The sequence below is a fragment of the Melanotaenia boesemani genome, chromosome 24 (genome assembly GCF_017639745.1).
Source record: "Melanotaenia boesemani isolate fMelBoe1 chromosome 24, fMelBoe1.pri, whole genome shotgun sequence".
Classification (NCBI taxonomy): domain Eukaryota; kingdom Metazoa; phylum Chordata; class Actinopteri; order Atheriniformes; family Melanotaeniidae; genus Melanotaenia; species Melanotaenia boesemani.
The window spans coordinates 3,533,250-3,548,230 of record NC_055705.1 but is presented as its reverse complement, the minus strand read 5'-3'; the positions used below and the strand labels follow the sequence as shown (position 1 = coordinate 3,548,230).

The 14,981-nt window shown below is 41.5% G+C and overlaps 1 protein-coding gene and 1 long non-coding RNA gene across 3 annotated transcripts in view; both read left to right on the top strand.

The window, feature by feature from the left end:
- Positions 1-1,948: 1,948 nt before the first annotated feature.
- On the top strand, positions 1,949-4,109 carry LOC121635330. Of its 2 annotated transcripts, XR_006009401.1 has the most exons (5): positions 1,949-2,201; positions 2,329-2,406; positions 2,479-2,532; positions 2,645-2,877; positions 3,054-4,108. It is a non-coding gene; the product is annotated as an uncharacterized LOC121635330 (long non-coding RNA). The 2 variants fall into 2 exon arrangements; XR_006009400.1 differs by lacking the exon at positions 1,949-2,201 and having other exon boundaries at positions 2,212-2,406; positions 3,054-4,109.
- A 1,159-nt stretch (positions 4,110-5,268) lies between these two features.
- The window catches only part of LOC121635284 (zinc finger protein 665-like), a 645,425-nt gene continuing 635,712 nt past the window's right edge, over positions 5,269-14,981 (top strand). The window contains exon 1 of the mRNA XM_041978418.1: positions 5,269-5,473. Within this exon, the coding sequence (XP_041834352.1) occupies positions 5,309-5,473 (165 nt within the window). The 5' untranslated portion in view covers positions 5,269-5,308. The remainder of the gene's footprint in view (positions 5,474-14,981) is intronic.

Genomic DNA, 14,981 nt, shown 5'->3' with positions numbered 1-14,981 from the left:
GATTCTCACTTAGTGTGTGATCTTTGATAACTAAAAATTCCACAACAGTATGCATTCAGAGTTCCTTTCAATGGAACTAAGGGGCCAAGCCCAGGTCCTGGAAATGATGCACTGGGCTCCTCTCTGCTCCCTTTACTCTCCATGTAGAAACATCGGACACTGACAAGGATTGTACCACTTTTAAAGGTCTGACATGGGCTTTGCTTTAAAGTAAGTAAGTAAATGTTTATTTATATAGCACCTTTCGAGATAAAAATCACAAAGTGCTTAACAATAAGACAAAACCCTAAATAACAGTAATACAGAGTGAATAAAAACAAATAAAACTAAGTAAAAGCAAGTTTAAAAAGATGTGTTTTTAGCTGCTTTTTAAAAGAGATCATGGAGTCCACAGATCTCAGGCCTAGAGGAAGGAGTTCCAGAGGACAGGAGCCACTGCTGCAAAGACTGTGTTTCCCTTAGTTTTCAGCCGTGTTGGCTCAACGACCAGCAGATCTTGATGAGTCGATCTCAGGGACCTACTGGGCACGTAGAGCTGTAGGAGATCCCTGATGTATTCAGGTGGTTGGTCATGTAGGGCTTGATAGGTAAAAACCAGAATTTTAAAATGCACCCTGTAATAAATGGGCAGGCAGTGCAGCTGGATTAGTAAAGGAGTGAGATGGGTGAATTTGGGGGATTGAGTTATCAGCCTTGCAGCAGCGTTCTGAACCAACTGGTGACGGTCAAGCGATTTTTTGCTTAAACACGTGAAGAGGGAATTACAATAATCCGGTCTGGATGAGATGAAGGCATGAACGATCATCTCCATCTCAGATGATGAAACAACTGGACTCAGCTTAGCAATGTTTTTGAGGTGATAGAAACAAGAGCGAACAAGTGATTTTACATGAGCATCTAAAGGCATTGCAGGGTCAAGGGTTACACCAAGGTTCCTGACCGAGGGCTTAATACATGAGGCAAGTGGGCCGAGACTCTCAGCTATCTCAGGGAAAAATCTGCCAGGGGCACAAACAAGGACCTCAGTTTTTACATCATTAAGTTGAAGAAAGTTACCATTCATCCAGCTCCTGAGAGCATCCAAACACCCAAGCATGATCTGAAACTTAAAAACATCCTGAGGTTTAAAAGAAACAAAAAGCTGAATATCATCAGCATAACAATGATAAGAAATATCTTTAAAAGACTGGTTTTCGTCCTGCTTGTGGGTCTGTTTCCAGTTGTTCTGAGCTTGGTTTTGGGTCAGTTAGGAGGAGAATTGAACTAGTTTTGGACTTGGTCTGAAGCTGGTTTTCAGCTTTGGGTGGTGTAGTTATAGAGAGGTCTTAATTATGTTTTGGAACATTTTTGTAAGGATTAAACTGGTTTAAAGCTAATCTGGGTTTGAAATGGATTTTCAGTGGTTTTGTGATATTTTCTTAAACAGATTTCAGACTGACGACCCTGAATTGGTTTAAGACATATAGAAAATGAGACTTCAGACTGGTTTAACGGTGGTTTGTGACTAGATGCTGAACCAGTCTTGCGTGTGGGCTTTACAGCCTTTCAGTTAATGATTTAAGACTTCATCTTAATATTTAAGTCCTTATTTTGGCATGAATCTTATTTTTAAGGCTCCTCGGAGACCAAGACTGAGTGTCCCCGCAGCTCTAGTAAGACTCCCGTGTGTGTTTGTGTGTGTGGCCCCTGGGGGTCCATTGAAAGCATTTCACAGCTTTAAACGTTACTTGAGAAAGACTGGAGGATAAACAAACAAGACAAACATGCAGTTATTGTGGTATTTATGTATTTATTTATCAATTTTACTGGTAATTTAAGTTTGATTGACTAAGTATTCTATGAAAATGTTACCACCACTTCCTTTCTCCTCAGCGGAGCTGCTTTCAAAGTGATTTTCCAAACACATGAAGTTTCTGGACAAAGTATCAGACCGGTATCAGATCAGTATCAGACCAGTATCAGACCGGTATCAGATCGGTATCGCCGATACTGGCTTGTATTTTACTTGGTATCGGATCAGAAAGAAAGCGAGTGGCATCGTACATCACTACTCCAGTACTCCTGCTGGCAGCACGCGGTGTGACGGAAACCTACGAGCCTGCGTGCTCTAGTCTGGAGCTGCTCTTAAAGGGCCAGCGTCACTAAAATACCCCACACAGTTATCACAATACCAGCTTTACAAGCAGAACGAATGTGAACAGGTAAACAGTTTAAAACATAATAAGCTCCGTTTCACAATGACAGATGTTTAATATTAGTTCTCTTGGCTACAGATAAATATATTTAGTTCAGTAAACGGCCTCTCATTACACAGTTCTTACCTTTCAGTTTACCAAACCAAGACTTGGTGGTTCACATGTTGCAGCTGCAGAGCCGAATGTCGCCATGGCCAGGAAAGTGTCTCAGGTAAACTGCAATCACACGTCAGCTGTTTAAAAGTGGGTTGTTAATACAAGTTACTTAGACTCTGTTTTACAGAAACAAGTCATGGAAGGTGGAGATTACTGGTTCTCCGGTCAGCACTGCATCTCAGTGAGTGATGACCTTTTCAGCCAGAGCATCTGTAGTTCTACACTTCATTCTCTGTCCAGCATTAAAGTCTTTTCCTACAGATTTAAACATCCGATGATAAAACTTTGTTCAGGCTCTAGACCCCCAAACTCCCTTGGTGTTCCTCTGTTTGATCGGGAGAGGATGGAGCACATCTGGCGGGTCCAGAAGAAGCATGTGAAGAGCATCCAAGATCCACCAGGTGTTGCTCTCTGCACTAAAACTGGGAGCTGACCAAGGGAGGTGTGTGTCTGCCGGTGTTTAGGTGAACCAGAGGCTCAACTTCCTTGGAGTCTTTTCATCTGCAGCTAAACCGCTTCATAGCAGGTTTGTGTTGAGAGAACTGAAACCAGAACGTGTGTGTTATTATTGACGTGTGGGTGTGTCTATGTCATCTATGTAATCTATGTCATTTTAATTCATTCTAACTATAAAATGTTGATAATAAGACACTTGAGGGACTCGTCCTCCCATGATGGTTCCTCCATTTCATTCTCCTCCAGGTTCTATTGTCTGAGACATTCACTCAGTGCTTCGTCCCTTGGGTCCATCTTCCTGATGTGTTCATGGAGCTTGTTTCGTCTTGGATAGTGGCCCTGATGCTCACTAGTCCTCATCCTCCCTCTTTGTGCTTAGCGTAGAGTCTCTGGACACTGGATGTGGGTGGAAGCCTCCACGCATGGTGAACAACTTCCGTGTTTTAACATCTGTGGTCTGAACTTCCTCCTTTGGCAGCTTATTATCCCAGCAGGGTGTCTTGTTGTTGCCATCGAGCTGACTTCTAAGCACGTTGCAGGTATTACAACATGTACTATATAAATATATATATTCATTCGTTATCTGTAGCACTTTGTCCATTACGGGGAAGCTGGAGCCTGACCCAGCATTTAACAGGTGAGAGGCAGGTACACCCTGGACAGGTCACCAGTCCATCACAGGCCCAACACAGAAAGAGACAAACAACCTTTCACACACACACTGATTCCTAGCGAGAATTTAGAGACCAATTAACCTAACATGCATGTCTTTGGACGGTGGGAGGAAGCCAGAGTACCAGAAGAGAACCCACGTGTACACGGGAGAACATGCAAACTCCACACAGAAAGGCCACGTCCCTTCAGGTTCAAACCTATATGTTTGAGTCCTTGTTTTTATTTAGTCTAGTGTTTAATGTTTCCTTTACTTTGTGTTTGAGCTGCTGTAACAGTGAAATTTCCCCACCGTGGGATCAATAAAGGATCTTATCTTATAAATATAGTTGTGTTGGTGGTTTTTAAGCTAAGGCTGCACCACGTTGCTAAAATGAGCACACTTAGCTTACAGAGAAACAACATGCGCCAGAAGCTCAACAAAAACGTCCTTTTCAAAAGGTTATTAGCTAAACCGTGTTTTTATTGTTTATTTTGTTTTACAAGAGCTTGTACTTTGATTACTGAGGTGTAGTTTGTGTTTGTGTTAAATTCTCTCTCATGCTGCTACGCCCTGTGTATTTGTGTATTTAAATTTTAAGTTGGTAATTTAATTGTTCATCAGTGTAACTTGGAGGTTACACTCACACATATTTATGTTTTTATCTCTGTCCTCCAGGTTCAAATCTCCACATTAGTCTAGTTCTCTGTGCAGGTTGGGGATTTCAACAAGATAATAAGCGCAAATAAATGTCACTTTTATGTCCAAGATGTTACAGACATTAAAGACAATAAAGATAATAATGTATAATGTGTTCATATAAAATAAATATAATTAAATAATAAAATTATTTGAATGGTTATTTTTAAACTAAACATGTAATAATTACATTCATTTTATATTAATATTCTTTTATTAATATATATATATAATCATGTCCTTCTTCTGTACGCTGAGTTTTAGTAGCCTAAAAATCGATTTAACATGAACCTTGTGTGTGTGTGTGTGTGTGTGTGTGTATTCATTGCATGTGTTTATTTTACATGTGTTTATTTACATATGAAAGTTCATGGTTGTAGCTCTGAATCTAGAATCTTTGGTTATAATTATTCTTAATTATGCATTAAACAAGTTATGGTTGTTTATAAAGTGCATGCACCATTAAAACAATGTGATCAGTGAGACAGCTGACTGTGGCAAGATGGCCGCCACTGCAGACGTTCAACTCACTTTATTAAAATCAACTAAAACTAATCAATAATCAATACAGTCATTAGTGTCTGATGAGACCTTTTGGTATCACAGTGAGGAGTTCCTGAATCATTCTGGTTAATGAAGAAACTAAATGTGTGGAGAAAAATGCAGATTTGAAACTGCAGCAGCTCTTCAGCTGCTCCTCTGATGAAGATGATGATGAAGACAAAGAGAGTCGTGACTTCTTAAAAACTTTATAACTTTCTGCCAGAAAGAATTTTAATAGATAACACTGAAGGCAAAGTTCTCCCAACATCAGAAGCTCCGCGATCAGCGGCAGCTGGAGAACAAACGAGCCAAAGTAGAGAACGGGATCAGCGCCGTCCATTCTGCTGCATTCATGGAGCAACTGGAACATGGGATTTCAGAGCTACTGGTTGGAATCACACATGATAAACACATCCTCTTTTTAATCATTGTTGATATTATAAATAACTATACTACGTCTATTCTGTGTCTCTTGTTTTTATTTAATGATGTTACTATGTTTTAGATTTTTATATCTTCGGGTTTCCCTCGAATTTGATGGGATTTTGAGTTGAATGCTCATGTTTCGTGTGTACATGAATGCAGCATAGTGGCGTAACAGTTGCGCATGCGCCACGAAGTCCAGTTTGAAGCTTTTATTTTGGCGGCTACAGACGGAGCGGAGAGCTGCTGGAGTCTTCAGACAAGAACCAGAATGGAGGAGCAGAACCAGGACCAGAACCCCACGAGGAGGAACAAAGCGGGATCATCCTCTGATACCACCGGTCGGCAGGTCAGTGTTGAGGACACTAAAGACACGAGGACGAGTCTCGAGGCTCCGTGTCTCATCCGCTTGTTCTGGTTTTCTATCAGAGGTGAAAAAGAAAAGTAGTAAAAGTTTGTGTTTTCATGTTTTTCCTCGTTAAAACCGCAAAGTATCCGCGTTTCCTCTCAGACAGAACCCAACGTAGGAGCTACGTCTGCAGTACAGAGGAACGGAGATAATATATCACGTTACTTTTACACAAAACGTGGCGTATGCTGCGTTCACGTTGTCTCGTAATTCCGAGCGTCCGAGAGTTGTTGACGTCATTATGGAGCAGTTCCCGCTTTAAATGCTGCTGGACAATGTCTCCATCAGCAGTATTCCTGAGTCATGGTAGTTACTCCTGATAGGAAATGTTTCTCCTGGACGAAGGAACATGAATCATTCAGCGAGGCTGAACTTAGCTTCCGATTCACTGCGGTCAAGCCAGCCGCTCCTACATTTTCAGTGCGCACCTACCGTCAGTTTACGGTAAATGCAAGCGTACTGCTGCAAGGAAATTATTTCCGGTTCACAAAATAAAAGCACGAATTTAAATGTGTATTATCAAGTGATGTTTTAAGAAACTGATTCACGTTAACTGTAAACTATCGGGGTATACTGCTAACATTTACACTAAATAAATACGTTAGAATGTATGGAGTTGAAAACAGTTTTATCTGTCTGTCTGTCTGTCTGTCTGTCTGTCTGTCTGTCTGTCTGTCTGTCTGTCTGTCTGTCTGTGTGTGCGTGCGTGCGTGCGTGCGTGCGTGCTAATAAACATATACTGAGGCCTTAAAGCAAATACTAAGTGGTGTATGTTGACCATCCTTGATAGCACTATCATTCTAGACTACTTTGGGGTCAATAGGTCACATGACCTGGGAGTTATTGTAATAACTTTGGAAATAACATGAAATATATATGTGTGTGTGTATATATATATATATATATATATATATATATATATATATATATATATATATATATATATATATATATATAATACATTTTATTTAAAAACCCCTTTCAAAAAACCCAAGTACACTTTACAGGAGAATGAAAACATTTAAAAACATAGGAGAGAGAAGTATACAAAAAACTAACAAGCAAAACAGACGGACTTTTACACAAGCCCACGCCTCTCCATGTGATTCCTTATTTCCATCTCCATGGCCTCCATTTCACTAGAAAAAGAAATCATATTTTTTCACAGAGATTTTGGGCTTTTTTTTAAAGGACATTTAAATGTTTCACTAACCTCTCATCCAGTGGTCCATGATCAACCTCTGCCACTGCGTCTTTTGTTGTCATGTTCCTTATTTCTTCCAAGGCCTTTACTGTCACCTTTGTTACAGGTATCATATCCCGATTCTGCATCCATATTATTGTCAGTGTTATTATGCTCATACCTCTACATTTAAAAAGACACCTATTGACTAACCTCTGGCAACATCACAACAAGGATGTATTTAATCTTGTCATAGGACAGCATGGTGGAGACTTCATCTGAGATTTTTTCACAGTTATGAAGGAAGCCTGTCAGGTACTTAACTATCCTGTCCAGCTGTTGGTCATCAAACAATACTGGAACCCACTTCTGTGTAAATTCAAAGTTGCTGCTTCTCACCAGACACGACGGCCTGAAAAATAAATGTACTCAAACTTAACCGTACTGTTTGCTTGCTGGAGGTGGCGTGGTCATAGTGATGACATAATGATTAAGCGTTATGTGATGAACAAAAAGAAAAAGGCGTACCTGCAGTGTATCTTCTGCACCCTTTTGTTCCACAATGAACTTGACAAGCGCTTCATTTTTTTCTGAACGTTCAGCAGCAGCCTCTGCTGCCTTGTCCTTCAACAAAACATCAGTAAAATTATTTGTATAGAGCAATATATGAGAATATTGATATTATTATTATGCAAACACACTTGCTGATATATTCTCCATCTGCAACAACCTAAATTTCAGAATTTTAGACCGGAGATTAAGTGTTGATGCTTACCCTGACCATAACTATGTGCCCAACATGGGACGTTGGACGCAACTTTTTGAGGATATTTTTCTCAGTAATTATTGTGTCTCCACTCCTGCGGTGCTGGCATTCTTGTAGGCCATCATAGAAATGCCATTTTTGGTCTGTACCCAGTTTGTGGAACGCCACAAAGTGATTTAAAGTACTCAGGCGATACGTCACAGCAGCTGGCTCATACCTACAAGGGACAAAATATATTTTGGGAAATGAGCAGTTTTTTTGTTTGTTTGTTGTTTGTATCATAATAAATCATGCCGATGCAGATTCTCAGTCATCCAGGTCATTCTCATTCAGAAGGTTGAAGCAAAGCATCTGGACTTGTAGAGTTTTCTTTAAAAAAATACCTTCCCTTAACAGAGGTGGTGGACTTAGACATGATCTTTCCTCCACATGTAACACAGTACCGTCTTCTATTCTTTACAATGAAGCTGCTTGGAGGAGCAGAGAAACTCTACAAGTTAAGATGCCTCACTTTGACCTTTTGAATCATGATAAATCACAATTTTATTGAAAATAAGATTATCATGCAATAATTTAATGTGTATTAAACATATTTGGTAAACTTACTTTCCACAAAGTACTGTCACCAGATTTGGCAAGGCTGCAGGATATTGTTTTGCTTTAGGCTCCCTGTGTGCAACACCGAGACCAATAAAAGACACGGTAGGCCATGCACAAAGGCTCGCTGCACAATGGTCTGACTTTCAGTGCAGGGATGTGGACCTCTGTTGAATGTAGGAACAAACGTCCGACCATAAACAGTTTGCACTGTAACCGCTAAATCCTGAGCACATAAGGCCAGGGATTAAAACAAGAGAATAAAGGAATGAGTCATTTATATGAAGGACTTGTCCACATTACCTTTTAAATGCAAACTTTGTATTTTTCAATTATTTGAAGGCATTAACATCAGTTGTTGTTTCAGTATTTCACATTAACATATAAGGATATTTTCATAGGTAAAATATCTAGGGATGCACCGATATGAAAATTTTGGCCGATACGATATCCGATATTAATATTGGTGTTATGGCCGATAACCGATATTTGCCGATGTCGATATATATATATATATATATATTTATATATATTACAAATATATATTACAAATATATATATTATATATATTTTTTTTAGTTTTAAGATGATCAAATCTGTACAAAGTAAAAATGATGCAAACTGTTTTTTTTTTTATCCATTTTATTTCCAAATAAAGTTACAGTGCTACCAAAACACAAGTAGCAAACAGTGTTACTTTTAAGCAACTTTTACAACTTGTAACAAGTGTGTAAGCTGGAAATAAATTCAAGTGCAGTTTAACTCAGTCAATTCACAAACTCTTGGGAGAAATTTTGGATCATAAATAACAATAAGGATCATAAATAAAACAATATCCTGACAAAGTTAACTTTTCAAACTTGTCTGTATTCATTACAACGAAGCATTTATTTAATTGGAGAACATGTTTTAAACTAAAGTCTACTCCCATTTAAACTCAAATCTGTGAAAAAGGCTAAATGAAAAAAATCAAAACATGTCCTGTCAGTGCATTTTCCAACCTGCACTGTAATTAGTAGACATTCAAGTAAATGTCCCAACACTAAAGCAACACTAAAAACTTTGTAAGTGCAAATTAGTGCAAGTCAATTCCAAGTCCCATCTATAAAATTGCTGAATCAAAATATAAGAACTGTGACATAACATTAACTCCAAAGACATAGTTGTCTTTGTACATTTCCCAAGCAGCCACAATGTACTCAAAGTAAATTTTCCAAAATACTGAAACTTGAAACTGTATGTTTTAGTCTAGGACTACTTCATCAGTAAAGGCAGGTTTTTTTTTAACAAACAGAAGCATTTCTGCTTTCTCACACTGGATCCTGTTTCTCTTTTCATCAACAATATGTGATGCAGCAGAGAAGAGACGCTCGCTGTCCACACTTGTGGATGGAGCTGAAAGGTACTTGCGTGCTGCCTTGGCCAGGGCAGGAAACCGAGACATGTTGCTTTTCCAATACTGCAGTGGGTTCTCATTTCTGGGGGTGGGAGGCTCACTCAGATAGCCATGCACCTACAGGAAAGTAGACAAGTGTATAACTAGTTTGTCTGATAAATTACCAGCAATCTGGACATTGGACATCATCCTTCACCTCTTAAGAGCTTTGTTAAACTTAGATCTGAGCAGATGACCAGTGCCTTAAGAGGGCAGTGAAGCATTACTAAAAGATTAGTATGTTTTTTCCATTTAAATAATTCTGTTATTTTACTAACTATAGAATTTACATCACATTAATAAAAAATTTAAAACATTTCACAAAAGGATCTTAACATGCTTTGCTTATTAAATAAAAAACAGGGGCTGATAATACTATACCTGCATGCTTGTGTGGTTTGTCAGGCCCGCATCCTGTTGAATGATCAAGTTTTCCTCCAGAATGTCATCATGCATGTCAAGTAGAGACTGTCCACCCTCACAGCTTGCTCTTATCTTCTTCTCTTGCGGTTCTTCTGTGAACGGTGTCGCTGTGCATCATTTTGTCCACTTCCTTCAGGAGCGTAGTAACTGCAGCTTGCTTTGTGACTGTGTCAAAATAACGATCTTTGTACCTCGGGTCAAGGATAGTTGCCAAGTAGTAGAGCGGCTCGGAGAAAGCGCTTCCAAATCTCTCGTTTACAGCTTCCAGTAGAGTGGTCTTTGCTGTGCGGACTCCACTGTCGCTGTCAGCTGCCTTGCTCAACAAATGTTTTAGAGCCACAACAGAAGGAATCACATCCGCGGCAGTAGCCAACTGTGAACTTATTTCCATCGTTTACTGTTCAAATGGAGTGAGAAGCACAGTCATGTTTTCAACGAGGCTCCACTGGTGTGCGCTTAAACAGGCAGGGAGCTCGTGATCGGCTCTATACACACCAAGTGCACACTTCTGATCCAGCAGACTTTTCGTCATATAAAATGTACTATTCCATCTGGTTGCTACATCTTGTTGTAGCACCTTGGTTTTCATGCCTAACTCTTGCTGTATGTCTCTCAGCCGAGAGGTGGCAAGTTGGAAGTGGCGAAAATGTCCGACTGTTTTTCTTCCAATAGCCACACAGTCAGAAATGCTTCGCTGGCTTAAAACTCCATCATGCACTGCAAGCTGCAGAGTATGAGCCATGCAGCCCAGGCTTTTAACACCACACTCGTCCATGGCCTTCTGCATATTCCGTGCATTGTCACGAAGCACAACATGCACATTGTCTTTCTTAATTTTCCACTGTGCAAACATGCAGTCAAATGCACTAGCAATGGCAGCTCCCGTATGCGATCCTGAAAACTCTTGTGCATGCAAAACAGCTCTCTTCATTTCAAAGTTGTCATCAATCCACTGAGCCGTTAGGCTTAACATACTCATCTGACTGATGTCCGAACTCCATATATCCGTAGTGAAGCTAATGTCAGTCACATTGTCCAACAACTTGCTCATATGTGTGGCCACCATTTCATGCAGAGCAGGAAGGCAAACATCTGAAAAATAGCGCCGGCTGGGAAGGATGTAGTGGGGTTCAGTGTGTTCAATCAACCGCTGAAATCCTCGGTCCTCCACTAACGAAAATGGCTGGTCGTCGAGAGCAATCATTTCCATGATCTTGTTCGTGATTGACCTGGCTTTTGCGCTGTCCTTGGCAAATTTCTTGGTTTGGTCGAGTGCTTGCTGTATTGGGCTCCCAACTGTGGCTGCTGCTTTGGTTTTTGCCTGGTAGCTAACCTTACAGGCGTTAGCTTCGCCAAATGTTTGTGAGCTTCGGGATGGTGGTTTTTCAGATGACATATTAAATTTGTAGTATTGAATGATTTGACACGGCATCCTCCTCGCATCACTTCAACTTTGCATATATTGCATACTGCTTTTCGACTATCATCATTTGACACCGTGAAAAATGACCTCACAGCTGACATCGTCTCTAGCTTCCCCACAAGTAGTACTGCATCGCTGTTACATGTCCAACATGGTGGCAAGGCCAAATGCCCCCTCCTCCCGACACACGTACACAAACAGCAATTAGACCAAAATAAATATCGGCTGGTAATATCGGGCCAGTTTTGCTCATCGGACCGATACAGATATGTAAAAAAATGCCTAACATCGGCCGATACCGATATTAATGCCGATATATCGTGCATCCCTAAAAATATCGCAGAGATTAAAGTCAACGAGGCAAATAATTTACCTTGCAAGCTTTGAAAATATCAATAAGAAATGAAAAAAATGCATACTCACGTTTTACATGGTAGTACTCTTAAAGACTCACTGGCCCACTTATCAAGGACAGTCTGCAGGCTACCAAAATCCTCACACCTAGAAATTAATGAAAGGAAAATAGAACTAATCTTGTAATATAAAAAAAATAATATTTGCTAAATAAACACATAATAAACAGATGACAACACTGACTGATAAATACAATACATGCAAAAAATAAAAAAGTGAACTTACACCACATCAATGGAGGTGTTTGTCCTTTTTGCCACTGGACAAGCTTCATTGAGACATTTTTGTTGAATTTCATGAACTTCATGAATTTCATGCTCATGAACACAAAGAAGGCTAGCTATCCATGGGTCAAGACTTGCTTTGCTTTTTAAATCATTGTTGACTGCTGGTCTTCTCTTTATTACCAAATGCAGCAAGTAAAGAAGGTTGTCAACTGTACAAGTATTTGTCATGGCTATCGCTCCCTGTTCTGTCATGCCATTTCCTCCCCAACGTGGACAGCTTCCTGCTTTTTCTTGTGGCCCTGGACTTGAGGTGGTTGTGTTTTTGTCAGTGGTATCAGCCACTGTCACAGGTTTTTTCTTTTGCCTAGCAGCTCTTTTGTTAGCTGCTGGCTGTTTGAATGCTAATGCTGCACAGGGGAGCTGAAGTACTTGGATGTCCTCTTTCTCCGTCGCGTCCTCCATGTCTCCTCTTGTGAAACAGCAGTTGTTTCTGGTCCCTCACTTTTTGACTGTTCAGCTGGTGTACTCTGGAGACCTGCCTGATGAGTCACTGCCATACCCTTCAATCTTCCAACAACAAATTCATGTAGGACTTGAATGAAATCGCCTGCTCTTCGGTGTAACTTTGACGACAGGATGACACATTTTGTCGTGCGGAACCAATTTTCTACAACAGCATTACTGTCTGGAGTTTTACTGAAATCAGACGGCATAAGCCCACTCCAAAGAGGACCTGTACCAGCAAAGTGTAAAATTAGGTCAATGAGTGACTCTCAATAATGCTGGTTTGTCTGCCCCTCTCCCTCTTTATCATCTTCTTTATGTGATTCCTCCTGAGCTTGTCTGGCAACTCCTTCAATCAGTGGAAAAAAGGGTGAGGATTTTGTGAGGGCTTTTTGAGTGCTGTCAAATTCAACAGGGGTTTCAGCACCATCGGGATTTAGAATATTTATTTGGTCGGTCTTTTTTCTCTGGATGGCTTCTTGCAAAACACACAAATGTTCCACATACATCTTTGTCTGGGTTCTTGAACTGAACACAATGACCACAGACCTTTTAATTGACAAGATCTCTTGAAGTTTTGTTGCATTCAGGAGGAGTGCAAAACAGTACAGAAAAAGCTGTTTGGTGTTCTTTTTGAACTGGACTTTTCACACCTTCATGCTCACCAGTTTCAGCATGTGAGCAGCAGAAAGGTGTGAAGTTGTGATCTGCACTGAACTGTTATTTTGACATCTTTGAAACAAAGCTTGAGGTACTCCTGAATGGTCATTGTGTTAAATGCCTGAACCACAGCGTGCATCGTGGCCCAACTGAAATCAGTTTCAACCTTTTGAGGTCTGAGTAGTTTTTGAAAAACCTTAGTAGTCACAGCGCAGGCATGTTAACCACTACAAGATAGTTGGAGTAGACCAATCTGCTGTTAGCATTTCTGCAACAAGTATCACAGTTTTTGTTGTCGATTGACATGCACAACGCATAGTAAAGGACTGACTGGCTGGTTGGGTAAGGCTTTTCAACTACACTGCCAGTAGCATCCAAATAAAGAAAACAATTTTTTCTAAATCTTCTAATACACACAGCTGTGACTCAGAGTAGCAATGCACAACAAAAGGGGTCATTGCCACATACTGTACACTAATGTGCTTCAGTTTTGAGCTTCCTTTTTCCTGATCTTGTGTTTTTTGTATTTTGTATTTTATGCAACACGTGTATTGATTTAACATTAGCAGAATTTCCTGCTAACAGCTGTTCTTCGTCTGCACTGGCAAGCTGTTTTGTGTGGACTAGCATGGGTTTGAAATGTCCAAGTATATATATATATATATATATATATATATATATATATATATATATACACATGGTGATGAGTTGGCTCAGATGGTGGGGGAGGATGCCGGTCAGGCCTGGCAGGCCCAAGCGTGTTGTGAGGGTCTGCTGGGAACGTCTGGCAGAGTCCCCTGTCAGAAGGAGTTTCAACTCCCATCTCCGGCAGAGCTTCAACCAAGTCCCGGGTGAGGCGGGGGACATTGAGTCTGAATGGGCTGTGTTCCGTGCCTCTATTGTCGAGGCGGCCAGCCGCAGCTGTGGCCGTAGGGTCGTCGGTGCCTGTCGTGGCGGTAACCCCCGAACTCGTTGGTGGACACCGACAGTAAGGGATGCCGTCAAGCTGAAGAAGGAGTCCTATCGGGCCTTTTTGGCCTGTGGGACTCCAGAGGCAGCTGATGGGTATCGGCGGGCTAAGCGGAGCGCGGCTTCGGCGGTCGCTAAGGCAAAAGCTCGGGTGTGGGAGGAGTTTGGAGAGGCCATGGAGAATGACTTCCGGACGGCTTCGAGGAGATTCTGGTCCACCATCCGGCGGCTCGGGAGGGGAAAGCAGTGCTCCGTCAACACTGTGTACAGTGGGGATGGGGGGCTGCTGACCTCGACTCGAGACGTTGTGAGGCGGTGGAGGGAATACTTCGAAGACCTCCTCAATCCCACCAACACGTCTTCTGATGAGGAAGCAGAGTCTGGGGTAGCTGGTGCTGGCTCGCTTATCTCTGGGGCTGAGGTCGCTGAGGTGGTTAAAAATCTCCTTGGTGGCAAGGCCCCGGGGGTGGATGAGGTCCGCCCAGAGTTCCTTAAGGCTCTGGATTCCGTAGGGCTGTCTTGGTTGACACGCCTCTGCGGCATCGCGTGGACATCGGGGGCAGTCCCCCTGGACTGGCAGACTGGGGTGGTGGTCCCCCTCTTCAAAAAGGGGGACCGGAGGGTGTGCTCCAACTACAGGGGGATCACACTCCTCAGCCTCCCCGGTAAGGTCTATTCAGGGGTGCTGCAGAGGAGGGTCCGTCAGATAGTCGAACCTCGAATTGAGGAGGAGCAGTGTGGTTTTCGTCCCGGTCGTGGAACAGTGGACCGGCTCTACACCCTCTTTGGGGTCCTCGAGGGGGCATGGGAGTTTGCCCAACCAATCTACATGTGTTTTGTGGATTTG